General features: G+C 41.8%; 1 protein-coding gene across 2 annotated transcripts in view; it reads left to right on the top strand.

The window, feature by feature from the left end:
- Nucleotides 1–12211, top strand: part of CD59 (CD59 molecule (CD59 blood group)) — a 51090-nt gene extending 38879 nt beyond the window's left edge. The window contains exons 3-5 of one of the 2 annotated variants that reach the window (XM_010592141.3): nucleotides 4133–4234; nucleotides 8492–8727; nucleotides 11837–12211. In XM_010592141.3, the coding sequence (XP_010590443.1) occupies nucleotides 4133–4234; nucleotides 8492–8691 (302 nt within the window). In that variant the 3' untranslated portion in view covers nucleotides 8692–8727; nucleotides 11837–12211. Of the gene's footprint in view, nucleotides 1–4132; nucleotides 4235–8491; nucleotides 10691–11836 lie in introns of those variants that run through there. The other variant, XM_010592139.3, reaches the window with a different exon arrangement.
- The last annotated feature ends 1818 nt before the right edge of the window (nucleotides 12212–14029 follow it).

Genomic DNA, 14029 nt, shown 5'->3' on the forward strand with positions numbered 1-14029 from the left:
CAAAGACTGAGAAGCCTGGTGGGTAAACCTTTCCCTGCACTCCAGTCTTGTTGGTCAGGGTCAAATTCCTTCTAATCTGCCTTGGTGGCTAGAATATCAAGCAGCCTTCCAACTGACTTCTTGCTTGTCTTAACCTAGGTTCACCCCACAATTTGTGCTGTTTCCTTCTCTACCCTACTCAGGATGATAGAAAAGTATCATGGCTAAACCATGCTTGGGTTTAAGAACTTACAGCCTGCATGCAAGTCCCAGCTCTGTCGTTTAGTAGCTGTGTGACTTTGGACAGGTTAGTTAACTTCTTAGTCTTCCCTTGCAAAATGGGAGTGGCGATAATTGAGTCTACCTCTTACAACAATGCTTACACATAGGTGCTCAGATATTTGATCATTGAATGGACTTGTTAGCTATGAATATTTCTGCCCCACCAAAGTTCCAAATGTGGGATTTGGCCCCTCTATTTAAAGGCTTATCAAGAAGCCTGATGAGCCCTGGCTCTAGTCAAGAGAACATTCATTCCCATGAGTGACTGCATTAGGCTGGGTTCTCTAGAGAAGCAAAACCAGTGAAACGTGTGTGTGTGTTCATATACATATGAAACCCTGGTGGTGTAGTGGTTAAGAGCTATGGCTGCTGACCAAAAGGTCGGCAGTTTGAATCCGTCAGGTGCTCCTTAAAAACTCTATGGGGCAGTTCTACTTTGCCCTGTAGGGTTGCTATGAGTCGGAATCAACTCAACAGCAACAGGTTTTTTTTTTTTTTTTTTTAATATATATGTATGTATGTATAAATACGTGTATTGTGTGATACATATGTACATATATAGGGAGAAAGACTGAAATTTATCTCAAGGAAATGGCTCACGTAATTGTAGAGGCTAGTAAGTCCCAAGTCTATGGGTGAGGCATCAGGCTGGAGGCTTCTCCTGACTCAACGTAGCTGTAGGAGCTGACGAGCCCAAGATTGGCAGATAAGATGGCAGGCTGCTGGCTCACAGGCTGTGGAGGCTGACAAATCCCAAGATCAGCAGGCAGTATGGCAGGCTACTGGCTCAAGTCCCAAGAACCGGAGGTCAAATGATGACAAGCTAGATGCAATATCCAGAGTGAGCAAGCAAGAAAACTTTGCCAGAACATCCATATATATATTGGATATAGGCCACACCCCAAGGAAACTCCCCTTACAACTGATTGGCTGATCACATCAGATCACATAAAGAGGATGACTACATGATTATATAACTGCCAAATTACATCATTCCATAACTCCCAAACTATATCATTCCATAACTCCCAAACTATATCATTCCATAACTGCCAAATCACTGAGAATTATGGCCTAGCCAAATTGACACACAATCTTATCCATGACAGTGACCTTTTAAAAGGGCTCTCAGAAATAGCCAGACAAGAATAACACCCTCCCTTTTATGTTCTTTCCCCTTATGCTTGTGTGTACACACACATCCAGAACAAAGAAGGAATGGTAGACAAATTGCATCTTTATCCCTTCTCGTGGTGCCCCTCCCATGCAGGTATGAGAAATGCTGACTTGGAGAGTAGGCCAAGGGGTCTAACAGAGCCCTGCCCCAGGCTTGGGAGCTAGCTTAGGCTCTGCTGCTTTGTAGCTGAACCTCCTTAGGCAAATCACTTCACCTCTCTAGGCATCTGTCATGTCATCTGCAAACAAAGTGGGGAGGAAGGCTTTTTATTGATGTTTCAAGGAGTTAATCTGAAACCCTCACACATCAAAGGGTCCTCTGCTGGCTGGGGTTTCATACCCATTTAATTGACCATTTAAGGTGCCTCCAGAGAGCCTGACTCCTGTCTGTGCTCAGGCAGTAAGGAGCCAGCTTTCTTCTGGCCTTCCAGAAAATTCCTTTTCCCTGGTGGTGAATCTAGGCTTTGACCTTAATTCAGCCTTTTGGGTTCTAAAACCCAAACTTGGTGTAACCTCACTTTCTTCTATGAGATTTTAAATAATTCATTGTTGAAAATGTCTTCACACAGATAGGTACTGCCAAATACTGGTTATGTGAAAAGGCCATGTGGCAGGAAAAGGTCATCTGTGTTTATAGAAAGGGTGTGTCCAGGTGGATCAGGAAGATTTCCTTCCAACACTGACTATCCCTGCCTTTGCCCTACTTTGCTCTCCATCACATAGGTTGAATATGACTCATCTTTTTTTCTTTTCTGCTATTACAACAATTATAAAACAGAGAAAGAAAGAAAAAACAATCTAGCAAAAACTGATGTCCAGCTAGCAGAGATAAATACTAAGAAGTTGAATGAAGTTAAACTTGAAATTTCCCTCCATTTTTCAAATTAGGGAACTGGAAGCAATTTGCTTCTGTTGTAAGCTGATGCTTTCTCTTCATGTTCAGTGTTTCTTCTTGTACATGGCTGCCCCACCCACATGGGTTTAACTATGCAGTTGTTGTCTTGCCCCCAATTGTGTGTACTTCTGATGATGGGTACCCCCTTTACCAGGGAACAGGCTTCAGTGATGGTACTTTATTCCAAGGGTCACAGTAAATATTTTAAGCTTTACAGGCCAGGAGGCAAAATCAAGGATATTATATAGGTTCTTATATAAATAATATAAATATATTTAAATAATATAAATAATAAGAGAGAAAACAATATTCTATTAAAAATTATGGTAAACATATATATAATATAACATCTGCCAATTCAGCCTTTTTTTATGCGTATAATTCAAGGGCATCGATTTCATTAGTCACGTCATACAACCATCACCAGTATCCGTTGCCAGATTTTCTGTCACTTTATAAATACTCTATGCATCTAAAATAATGACTCCATCTTTCCCTCCTTTTCCCACCCTTGGATAACCACTAATAAACATTGGTCTCTATGCATTTTCCTATTCTAGATATTTCATGTCTTAGGCTGGATTCTCTAGAGAAGCAAAACCAGTAAAGCATATAAATATATATAGAGAGAGATTTATACCAAGGAAGTGGCGCACAGTTGTAGAGGCTGGAACGTCGCAAGTCCATGGGTCAGGATAGAGACTTCTCCTGATTCTTTTAGCCAAAGAGACTGGCGAACCCAAATGAGCAGGTCAGAGAGCAGGGCTCTTGCTCAGAGGCTGCAAAGATCAATGAATCCCAAGATTGGCAGGCAAGACCACAGGCAAGCTGCTAGCTCAAGTCCCAAGAACGGGAAGTCAGACGAACAGGAGCCAACTGCAGGATCCAGAGCTAGCAAAAGCCCACAAGAACCTGCCAGAATGTCTGCTTATATTCGATGCAGTTCACATGCCCAAGGAAACTCTTTTTCAACTGATTGAGTACTCACAGAAGATCCCATCATAGAGATGATCACATTATATCAAATCTCATGGAAGTGATCACAACATCAAACAATTGTGAAACTGTATCATAACTGCCAAACCATTGAGAATCAAGGCCCAGCCAAGTTGACACACAACCTCACACAACCTCAACCATCACATTTCATTTAAGAATTTTCCACATATTTTCAATTGCTGAAATTTAATGTTTAAATTGAGTATAATTGTTTGTTATACAGATCTACTAATGAGAAGAATAGAATTCTTTTGGGAGGATAAGATTTTCCTTAATTGGGGTTCAAAGTTAGTGTTCTCTATCATCAAATTGATTGCAAATGTGCATTTGTTAATGCTATCTGTGATGAGATTTTACGTATTCATCTTTGAAAATGTCTTTCTGCATAGATAGGTACTGCCAAATATACTGTTTATTAATTCTCGAGCATGTGATTTCAGTGAGTATATTCATCTCTTGGAAGGCATTTAAAGTATTCTGTTAGTTTCTTCTCTTGGTATTTCCCTTTTAATATGTCATTACACTGTAGATTAATCACTTTGATTGAAGGTTCAGTGGAAGCTTCTCAGTTGCATGGTTAGATGGATTTTGAAATAAGGAAATAATACCCTTTGTACTTGCATCAAGGTCCAGAAAATGTTGCTGAAGCTGTGATTGGAGCTTGCAAAAATCTGTCCACTACAAATTTGTGTGGGAATGGAGGGAGGCCAGGGGTTGCCAACCTCTACCCTATACTGATAACAACAACAAGCAAATCGGTGCTGTTCTAACAGGTCCTGACAAGCTTTCTTCCTGTTCTAGGTTATAGCCTGCTGTGCTACAGCTGTCTCCCAACAGGCCATCCCTGCACCCAGACCACCAATTGTACATATCCTCTGAATTCATGTCTCTTTGTCCAAGCCGGTAAGCACCTCCCCCTTCCCCCTCCTAAGATAAAAAGACCTAGGAAAAAATTGTGCCACCCTAATTCTCATTAAACTTGTATTCAACAGGAAATAATTATCATTTATTAGCACTGGTTGTGTACTGGGCACTAAGCACCCCCCATACGTGTTTTATTTAATGCTTCCTACCATCTCTCAGTGTGCTCTTTCATTCCCATTTGATAAATGAGGAAACTGCGGCTCAGATTAAGCAGCCGGCAGAGGTCAAGTAACCAAGTCAGGATTTGAACTTGGGAATCCATCTAATTGCAAAGTTTGTGCTCTTAACTGCTACACTGTGCTGTCTCCCAGACTTTCGATAGCCTACTGTGTGCCAGAGTGTGACCTAGGTGCTAGGGATGCAAAGATGAAGAAGGAAGATAAACAATTAAAATTATGATAGAGGCCTATTCAGCTGTCCCAAATTATTTACATCTCTACTCTAGTTATCATAGGGTATCTGGTAAAAAAAAAAAAAAAAATCTGGTACAGAGATATAAATCCATGGGGTATCTAGTACATACAGAATCCAGAGGGCACTCAAGCTGAGCTCAAAGGACAAGAAGGAAGTAAGAGGTCTAAGGGGAGAAGAGTGTTCTGGACGAAGCAACAGAAGGTACCAAGGCTTGGTGGCCCTAGAGAGCAAAGCGCTCATCAGTGGGGCTGGGGAGAGTGCTGACATCAAGTCCTGTCTAACTCTGTTTTCCAAATTGCTTAGGTTATGGAATTTCCACCTCTATAAAACCTATTAAAATAGGTTTTAGGAAATGGTGGATGGGAAAAGAAACTAGCAAAGTTTCTTGCCGGGGTGTGGTTCTGAATTAAATCTGTGTATGTAAATGATAGTGATGAGGAATGGCAGTTTCAGGGTCTCCTTAGTGTACAGGGTAAAACCCTCAGACTTACATTCTAAGAGATAAAAGTAAAAACACTCCTCAAGGTTATTTTCACTCTTATATCGTTTACCACAAACCCTTCCCAGTATCAACATCAGTGAATGGTAAACATAGCAGGAAAACTCACAGAAGGCCTGGGAGACCTACAGGCTCAGCAAAACTCGATAGAAAGGAGAAGACTAATTTTCCCAGAAAAAGGAGATCCCTCAATAAGTAAAGACAAATTAGAATTGTCATGTTTAAACCCACCCAGCAGCTCTGCGGGAAAACTGGCGATCTGCTCCTGTAAAAATTACACTTTAAAAAACCCTATGGCAATTCTACTCTGTCATATGGGGTCACTATGAGCCAAAAATTGACTTGAGAGCACCTAACAATAACAACAAAACCCACCAGGAGTATCTGACAATTTCGATATTGTTAGGTGCCATCACATCGGCTCCGACTCACAGCGACACTGTGTACAACAGAATGAGGCACTGCCCGGTCCTATGTCATCCTCACAATTGTTGCAGCCACTGTGTTGTTGAGGTTCTTCCTCTTTTTCACTGACCCTCTACTCTACCAAGCATGATGTCCTTCTCCAGGGACTGATCCCTCCTCACAACCTGTCCAAAGTATGTGAGACATAGTCTCGCCATCCTTGCTTCTAAGGAGCATTCTTAGATAAGAGAACATAGTCATTCCTTCCACAGATATTTGAACACCAGTTAATGTACCAGCTCAGGCAACCTGGTTCCTGACCTTGATCATCTATATCTCTTGGACCCGTGCTACAAAAACTGTTACATCTAGATGAGAGAGTAAAGGCAATATTATAAGTTAAGGAAGTATTGGATTAGCAGTCAGGAGCTCTGGCCTCTGTCTTGCCACCAACTAGTTCTCTCTGCCTCCATTTCTTATTAATGAAATATGTGTGTTGGGTGGCAGAGGTGGGGAGGAGAGGGAAGTAAACCAGAGCCAAAAATCTTTTTTCCAGCTCTCAAATCCCATAGTTTCTTATTTTGAATTGTTAAACTTTTAAAAATTGTTAACATGAATCTTAAATATTTTTCTTCTTCTCATGAACGTTAGTCCCAGACCTTCAGCTAGACAGGATACCAGCAGTTCTTGAAATATAGGTATTCTGGCCTTAAATTTAAGCATCTAACTCCCCCTCCAGCTCTGGTTGATGTCAGCATGGGAGAGGCAGAACACACTGTCGTAAACATACACTGAACTCTGAGTCCATCCTGAGTCAACCACCAGGTACTACCTTGGGGGACATCCTTTAACTTCTCTAGCCACATTTTTTTTTCCCCAAGTGTAAAATGGGAACACTTATCTCTTGGGGGTCAGTGGGGCAGTTAGAAGGGAAAATAGATATGACAGTGCAGAATAAGTGTAGGAGAGAGACGAGTGTTGGATGCTAATTCAACCAGTGTTTACTGGCATCCTGGCCAGGCCCTGCAAGCATAAACCACGTTAAATGTACTTAGAGTCTGATGAAAACCTCTGAGGACAGTGCCAAGTGAGCGTTGCTGTAATGGCACTATGGATAAAGGATATACTTCAGACTGCCTAGGAGAATTGGGTACTGCTGTTGGGTGAAGGTAGACTTGAGCTGAGTCTTCAAAGACTCTTTTTCAAGTGAAAAAGAGCCTCTGACCCTCCAGTGTTCTGCACATCTTTCTTCCTCACGCCCCACTCCTCACTCTAATGTAATCTGCTTTGATTTGGGTGATCCTCTGTGGTAAGAAGATACCACTATAAATTCCGCTCTTCTCACTGTCTCATAAGGTTGTTATGCATGAAAATACATGTAAAGTGCTTGATACACTGCAGAATACGTAAGTGATTAATTGGTATCAATTATTGATAAATTACTATCACTTCTCCCAAAGCTGTTAGGCTTCCTTAGTTAAAACTCTCGTAGCTGTAATGCTTTACAAGTTCCAATACTTAATTACTGTTACATAAAGTAGCAACTTGTCCTATTCAGGAACCCTGGAGGTGCAGTGGTTAAGCGTTTGACTGCCAACCGAACATCAACAGTTCGAATCCACCAGCAGCTCTTTGGAAATCCTGTGGGGCAGTTCTACTCTGTCCTGCCTGTACAGTCACTAAGAGTCGGAATCAGCTCAAAGGCCATGAGTTTTTTGTCCTGTTCTACGGCAGCCTTTAGTACAATATCAGAAGCATTTGCTTAAATACTTGTGACTCTAGCAAGTGGAGCCATTTCTGGAACAATCTATCTGGCCTCTACCACTTCAGCAAACTTCATTAAACTCTAATCCAAAAACTCATACCTCTGAGGGAGTGGGATGGGACAGTTATACTTGCAGTTATAAACTTAGAACTGTTTTGTTCTGAGCTATGAATGGAATTGGATAAATTTGTTACAATCCTTAAATAAGGAATAGGCATCTATATTTTTTTCCTTCCAGCACAGAAAACAAGAAAACAGTTCTAGGACAATGCCAAACCTTCTATATCTCTAAATCCGCAGCATCTAGCATACATATATTTTTTGGAGAAGTGTCTATTCACATCCTTTGCCTGTTTTTTAATTGGGTTATTTTTCTTTTTTATTGTTGAGTTGTAAGAGTTCTTTATATATTCTGGATAGAAGTCTGTACAGATATATGATTTGCAAATATTTTCTTCCATTCTGTGGGTGGTTTTTTCACTTCCTTGATAGTGTCTTTTCAAACACAAACACTTTTAATTTCAGTGAATTTCAACTTATTTGTTATTTCTGCATCATGGGATTTTGTTTGTTTTTAAACAGTATCTTAAAGCCTTTTGCATGTCAGCTATTGCAGGCATGTGCCATTTTTCTTTGTCTTCATGGAATTCCATGGTATGGCATTCTACCAGAATTTCTTTAAACACATTTTTTTTTTTTTAATTAAGATGGACTGGTTTTCAGTTTCTTACCGTTACAGATAGTACTGGAGTGACCAACCTTGAGCATACATCTCTTTTACAAATAACTTCATAGGATAAATTCCTGAGTGGAACTGTGTGAATCAAAGAGCGTGTGTGTTTAAAATCTTAGTAGATATTACCAAATTTCCCTCTAAAACAACAGTCCGAATGCCTCATGTCTATCATACTCAACTATACTGGCTGTGATGAGACTTCCATTTTATGGAAGAGTTTGTTTAGAGCAAGCTATTTTTTTTATATTATCATTTATTTAACTGTTACTTTTACAACCTAACTGGGACCAATATTCTTTGTAGATGTCTCTTCTTCCACAGGATAAGTTCCAAGAATTAAAACTGAGGGTTCAAAGACAGGCTCTCAGAACTTTATCCACTTGCTTTCTAAACCCTTGTTTGTATGTCTCCCCACAGAGTCAAGAAAGTATTACCATTGTTGGAGGATGTCAGATTGCAACTTCCAGTATATTTCAAATGCCTTGGAGGAGAACAAGCTGCAGTACAGCTGCTGCCAGAAAGACCTGTGTAACGGTCATCCTGGGATGACCTTCCCAGGAAAAACAGCTCTGCTAATGGCCCCACTGCTGGTGGCAGCCTGGAACCTCTGTCTCTAAATTCACACCAGGAGGGCTTCCCCTAAACTCATTTTGGTATATTCCCCTTTTCCTTGCCACTTCATTTCAAAGGCTTTATTTTTCCAAGCAGATCCTGTTGGGGAAGAATATAAAATTAGTTTGAGCAGTTTGTCTAAGAGAGAGGACACTGAGAGACTTTGAAGATCAGTCCTTTTCAGGGGGGCACGTGTGACATGAGGAGCTAGGTTCCTCTGCTCTTTGGAGGACCAGCTTTGCCTTAACAGCTTAGGTAGCTTCTCTGCAGTATTCAGTTATTTCCCCTCTGGTTCCTTGTGTTACCCAATTAGGGTTCGTGCCTTGGAGCAGTTGAGCCAATGAAACATACTCCAAGTCAGAAAGAGTGAGAAAGTTTATAAAGGAGATGTATACATTACCGGGGACCCAGCAGCAACACAGATCGTCTCTATGGAGTCCCAAAGAGCAATTTTAAATTATAACTTGCACACACTTTTACAAGGGTTAGAAGTGCCTTTGTAGTTATTTGGCTGGAGGTATGCTCAAGAGGAGTTATTCATTACAGCATAGTGACAAAAGATACCTGCCAGACATCTCTTTATTAGGTTAAAGATATACATACCAGATACCTGGGTGATTTTCTTGTGGGGGCTGTCAGCCACAGGTGGTCGGACAGAACAAAAGGTTATTTGCATCAGGTAAAAACAAAAAAGAGTCATTAACACTAGGTCAAAACAAAGTCATTAACAGAGGTATGTGAAGGAGGAGGCAGGCAGAGCAAGGAGAAGAACTTATAGGTTCATCATGGTTTATCATGGCATTAGTTACGTCAAACTCTCAGTCACCCATTTTGAAAAAGGAGAAAACATGCTTGGGAGTATTGGGGTCACACTTGGGTATAGTTAAATAGTATGATCAGTACTTTGTGGGGCGGGGAGGGGGAGAAGGACCTTTTTTAACATTCTCTTTCTTGTGGAATGCTTTCATGCTTTCCTGTCACGGCCCCTGTGTTGCCATGCAGACCTGGTGAATGTTCTGGATGGTGGGCCATCTGCCGGGGCAAAAAGATTCTTAATGCTGAGTGATTGGAATGACTGTGTATTTCAATGAGAAGGTGTGTGGCAAGGAAGAGGGGAGGGTAAGCTTTCCAGATGGGAGGGAATGGAAACACAAAGTTAGTTTGCTGAAAAATTTCATCCCTAACTTTTGTATGGGCTTTGCTGTCTTTCACTAGAAAAACTTAGAGAATAAATTAATAGGGCTTTTAAAGCTATTTTTCTCCCCCTCTCCCCCCAGTGATGTAATATCTTGGCTTTGCTACAGTTAAATAATAAATATTTTATGCTACATGTATTAAGTATGTTTATGTTAAAAGTTACTGGTAGGAAAACTCTGTGTCTGTATATAGTATGAATGCGAAGGAACAGCCTTTAGGGTTGCAGTTTGGGACTTCCAAATGCCATCATTAACAGCAACAGATCTGAAGGCATGTCTTTTCCCTGCCCATCCAGCCTGTTGACTCTTGGCTGATTTAGCACAGATTGTAAGGGCTACTAGCATAACAGGCTTTCTGGGAAGCTCTACTGGTTTCCTAAAAAAATGATAACACCCCTTTCGGGAGGGTGGAGTTGTTCCTTTTTCCTGTGGGTACTGGTGAATAATTCTCAAGATCTGGTAGACTTAGTGATATTTATAGCCTTATGAGCTTGTCTGTCTTTGACAGCATAGCCTGATTTTTGCAAATGAAAATGGAAGTCTTAATGAAATTAAGTTTTTTTTTTTTAACCCCTTGATTATATAATCTGCTAGACAAACTGGAAGAGCTAATGGTGACTTTCTGAAAATGAAATCTAATCAAATGGATATGAGTGTGGTTATTGGCCCAAAAGGATAAAAGCATATGCAATATACCCAGTGTTAGCAACTGGAAGAAGAGGTCTTGGGCAGTACTGGTTCTTTTCTGTTGAGGCCATTACTTGACCATCGACAGAGATTGCCTCATCAACACCTGTGTTCCCCTGGTGTTCTGTGGTCTGTTGGCTCAGTGCTTCCCCTTGAATCATCTTTAATTCTTTGTTCCAAGACAGAATACTAGCTGTGACTCTTTCCACAATCAAATTTTCTCTGCTTGGGAAAGTACTAACCATGCCCACAGCCACTAGCTGAGGAAAGCAGCTATTTCATATAGGACTTTTTGGTTCTAAGGAGTGACAACCAACTTTGACTCACTTAAGCAGAAAATGAATTTTTTGGAACTTCATTCAACCAGACTCCAAAAAGCCAGGAGTTGAGCAGTTCCAGGAATCTCTCTTGGGATTAGATTCCAAGGTTAGACTGTATGACTGGCCTATCATTTGTCGCGTTACCCACTTTTTGGCCAAGGCACATTGAGGAAAGGGTAATTTTCTAAAGCTGAATCTTGGGTGCTACTAAATGGGAGATGGGGATAGAACTGTTGAGCAATCAGAATCATCAAGGGTCATATAAATGACCGTAAACTTAGGAGTTCCTGTAGCAAGCTGTTATTTCTCTCAGACTTTAGTTTGTAAGATTTTAGTTTGTAAAAATTTTGCTTACTCTACAAGTACCAGGAGACCCATCTACCAAGTAAAACAAGAATAAGGGCTGGACCACATTTTTTAGAAACTTTTTTTTTTGAAAGAGTGGGTGTTGGGAAGAAAGATGGGAATGCCTTGACCCCAAGTCTGTACCAACACAATGGTTAATTCAGATGAGTAATAAAAGAAAGACTGTCCTGGGCTTCTCGGAATAGCTGGGCCCTTGAATTGTGGCACAAACAACTTCTAATTATGTCAGCCTCTGCCAGGAAGAGGGGTGGGAGGTCAGAGGCTGTGGTGATGGTGGCCTCGCCCTGAGAACTGGGGAACTGTTGGGAAGCTGTAGGGAGGAATGGTGATGAGGCTGGTGCTGGAGCTAAGACAGGAAAAAGAAGGGCCTCCAAATCATGTGCAATTCACATAAAGTTACCAAGTAACAGGAAACAGACCAGGGCGCAGAAACAAAGCCATTCCCCAGAACAGTGGGGCAGGGTATCTGAAAACAGCCTGCAAACTTCCTTAAAGTTGTCTTTCAGAAGCAGCTAGGTGAAACCAGCCCCAGGGACATGGGCAGAACATCCACCTGTGACCACTGTGTGACTTTTCACCAGGGGCAGTGAGGAGCTGCAGCCGTGGCTGGAGAATCGAACTCGGAACAGGTGACTGTGCAGATGCAACACCCCATAATAAGTCCTGCTATGGATCCCAGAAGCCTCAGGGACAGGAGCTGTCTTAAAGCCATCTTAAAAAGCTGTGCACGCACACCTTAGTTAACCTATCCCCACCCAAAACAGGCCACTTGCCAGAAAACCCTGCCTATGCCTCTGAATAAACATGAATCTTCCCCTACCCCTCAATAATTTTTTAAAACCCATGCAAGTCCTTTGTTCTGAGAGATGGGGGTGAGCATTGCCTAGGCCCCCCATGTCTCTGCTTACAAGCCTCTTTTAATAAAGCTTTGCTCGTGTGGAAAATTCTCTGTGCCTTACCTGTTCATTCTTGACCAGTGAGAGGCAAGAACCTTATTTAATTAAAGGCATAGAGGCGCCGGTAATGGAGTCAGCCTGCCTGGTTAGAATGCCAGTTCTGACCAACCACAGGACCTGAAGCAAGTTACTTAACCTCTGTGTGCCTCAGTCTCTTCAGCTGGAAAATGGGGATAATAGCACCTGTGCTTGTTGGAAAAATTAAATGTGTTAAGTGCCTGATACACAGTAGCCTGTCTTTATATGCTTAGCATTATCCTCAGCAAGGTAACAGGTAAGCTGCTTCTTAGGTATGTCACTTGGTAAATTATCTGGAATCAATTTGGTTTTCTAGGAGGGACACCCCCTGCTCCATCTTCCTCATCAATTCACCAGCCTTAATGGTGAATGGCGGAATTCATGTATAACTGCATAATAACCATAGCCACATTTTATTGACACACCTACCATGTGTCCCAGGTACTGCTTATACATATTTTTATCAAATACATCAACTCTGTGAAGTAGATACTGTCTTCATTTTACAGATCAGAAATTTGAGCTTCAGAGAACTGACATGACTTTCCCAAGGTCACAAGGAGTCCTAGATTCAAACACAAATATGTTGTATTCCAAGACACAATCACCACACTCCCCTAGAACCTGTCCTGTGCCAAGGCAGGCATGGCAAATCGTAACATACCCCTGACAAAGCTGAGAATCAGGTAAAGGTGTGATTGCTGGCAGTGTCTAGATACAGAGCTAACATGATGGAAGGGAGGTGGGACTCCTTAACGAGCAAGTCCAAGAGGGGCTTTCTGCACTGTCTCTGAAGGAAGGAGGCAAATAGATGACTGAGAGAACCGAAAAACAATACCCTACAGGCTCCCAGGAACTCCTGGTTGGGGAGGACTGTGGCACTGAAAAATTGTCAACCCCAATTTCATTGATTCAGCCCAGGTTAAATGTAGCATTGAAGTCAGGATGTTGGAAAGGAAACTCCGCCACACTATGTCACATTTCTTAAAAGAGACACTCCTGGCTTTCCTCCTGAGAGTGGAGAGGAAAGACTGCCTGGTTGGTGAGTTTTGAGAAGAGACCAGACCTGCCCTTGGCCTGCTCTTCGCTGTGCCAGGAGAGGCCCTTTCCCCATGGACAAGGTCTTGCATTGGATGAGTAAGCTCAATTCAGAGGTGCCATATTATATTAGCAAGCTGATCTGACTATAAGACCCAAAACCACGTTCTCCAACCAAGCTTGATCAGCAAGAAAAGGCAGTATTTTTTTACCTCCTCTACTCCACACTTGTGTGTCTTTCTCCATCTATTGTTTCCAAATTCAGGCGGGGAGCAGGGGTGTTAGGAATTGAATTCCACAAGCCCCAGCACAATGGCACTTAAATGGTAGTTTGAGTGGAGAGGTAGTTGACACTAGAGCCTCAGAGCTGAGGGAGAGAAATATTCTGATTAAATTGGGTTCAGTTCTGCTCCGTCTTCACTGCCAACTTGAGTTTCCTGGAACTGGTATTTGCAGGAAGAGCCTGAGGATTTTTTTGCCTTAACTACCACAAGTTGTTATTACCCCGTCTAGACTTTACCTCCAGACCTCAGTGTTTGTTTATTGTGGCACCTGAGTTTTCTTTCTTCTTGTGTGGTTGTTAACCAAAAATCAAACCCCTTGCCATCACATCAATTCTGGCAACCCCATGTAATACAGGATAGAACTTCTCCATAGGGTTTTTGGCTGAAATCTGTATAGAAGCAGATCGCCAGGTCTTTCTTCTGCCATGCAGCTGGCAGGGTTTGAACTGCCAGTCTTTAGGTTAGTAGCCAAGTTCAA

Source organism: Loxodonta africana, chromosome 7, assembly GCF_030014295.1.
Source record: "Loxodonta africana isolate mLoxAfr1 chromosome 7, mLoxAfr1.hap2, whole genome shotgun sequence".
Taxonomy (NCBI): domain Eukaryota; kingdom Metazoa; phylum Chordata; class Mammalia; order Proboscidea; family Elephantidae; genus Loxodonta; species Loxodonta africana.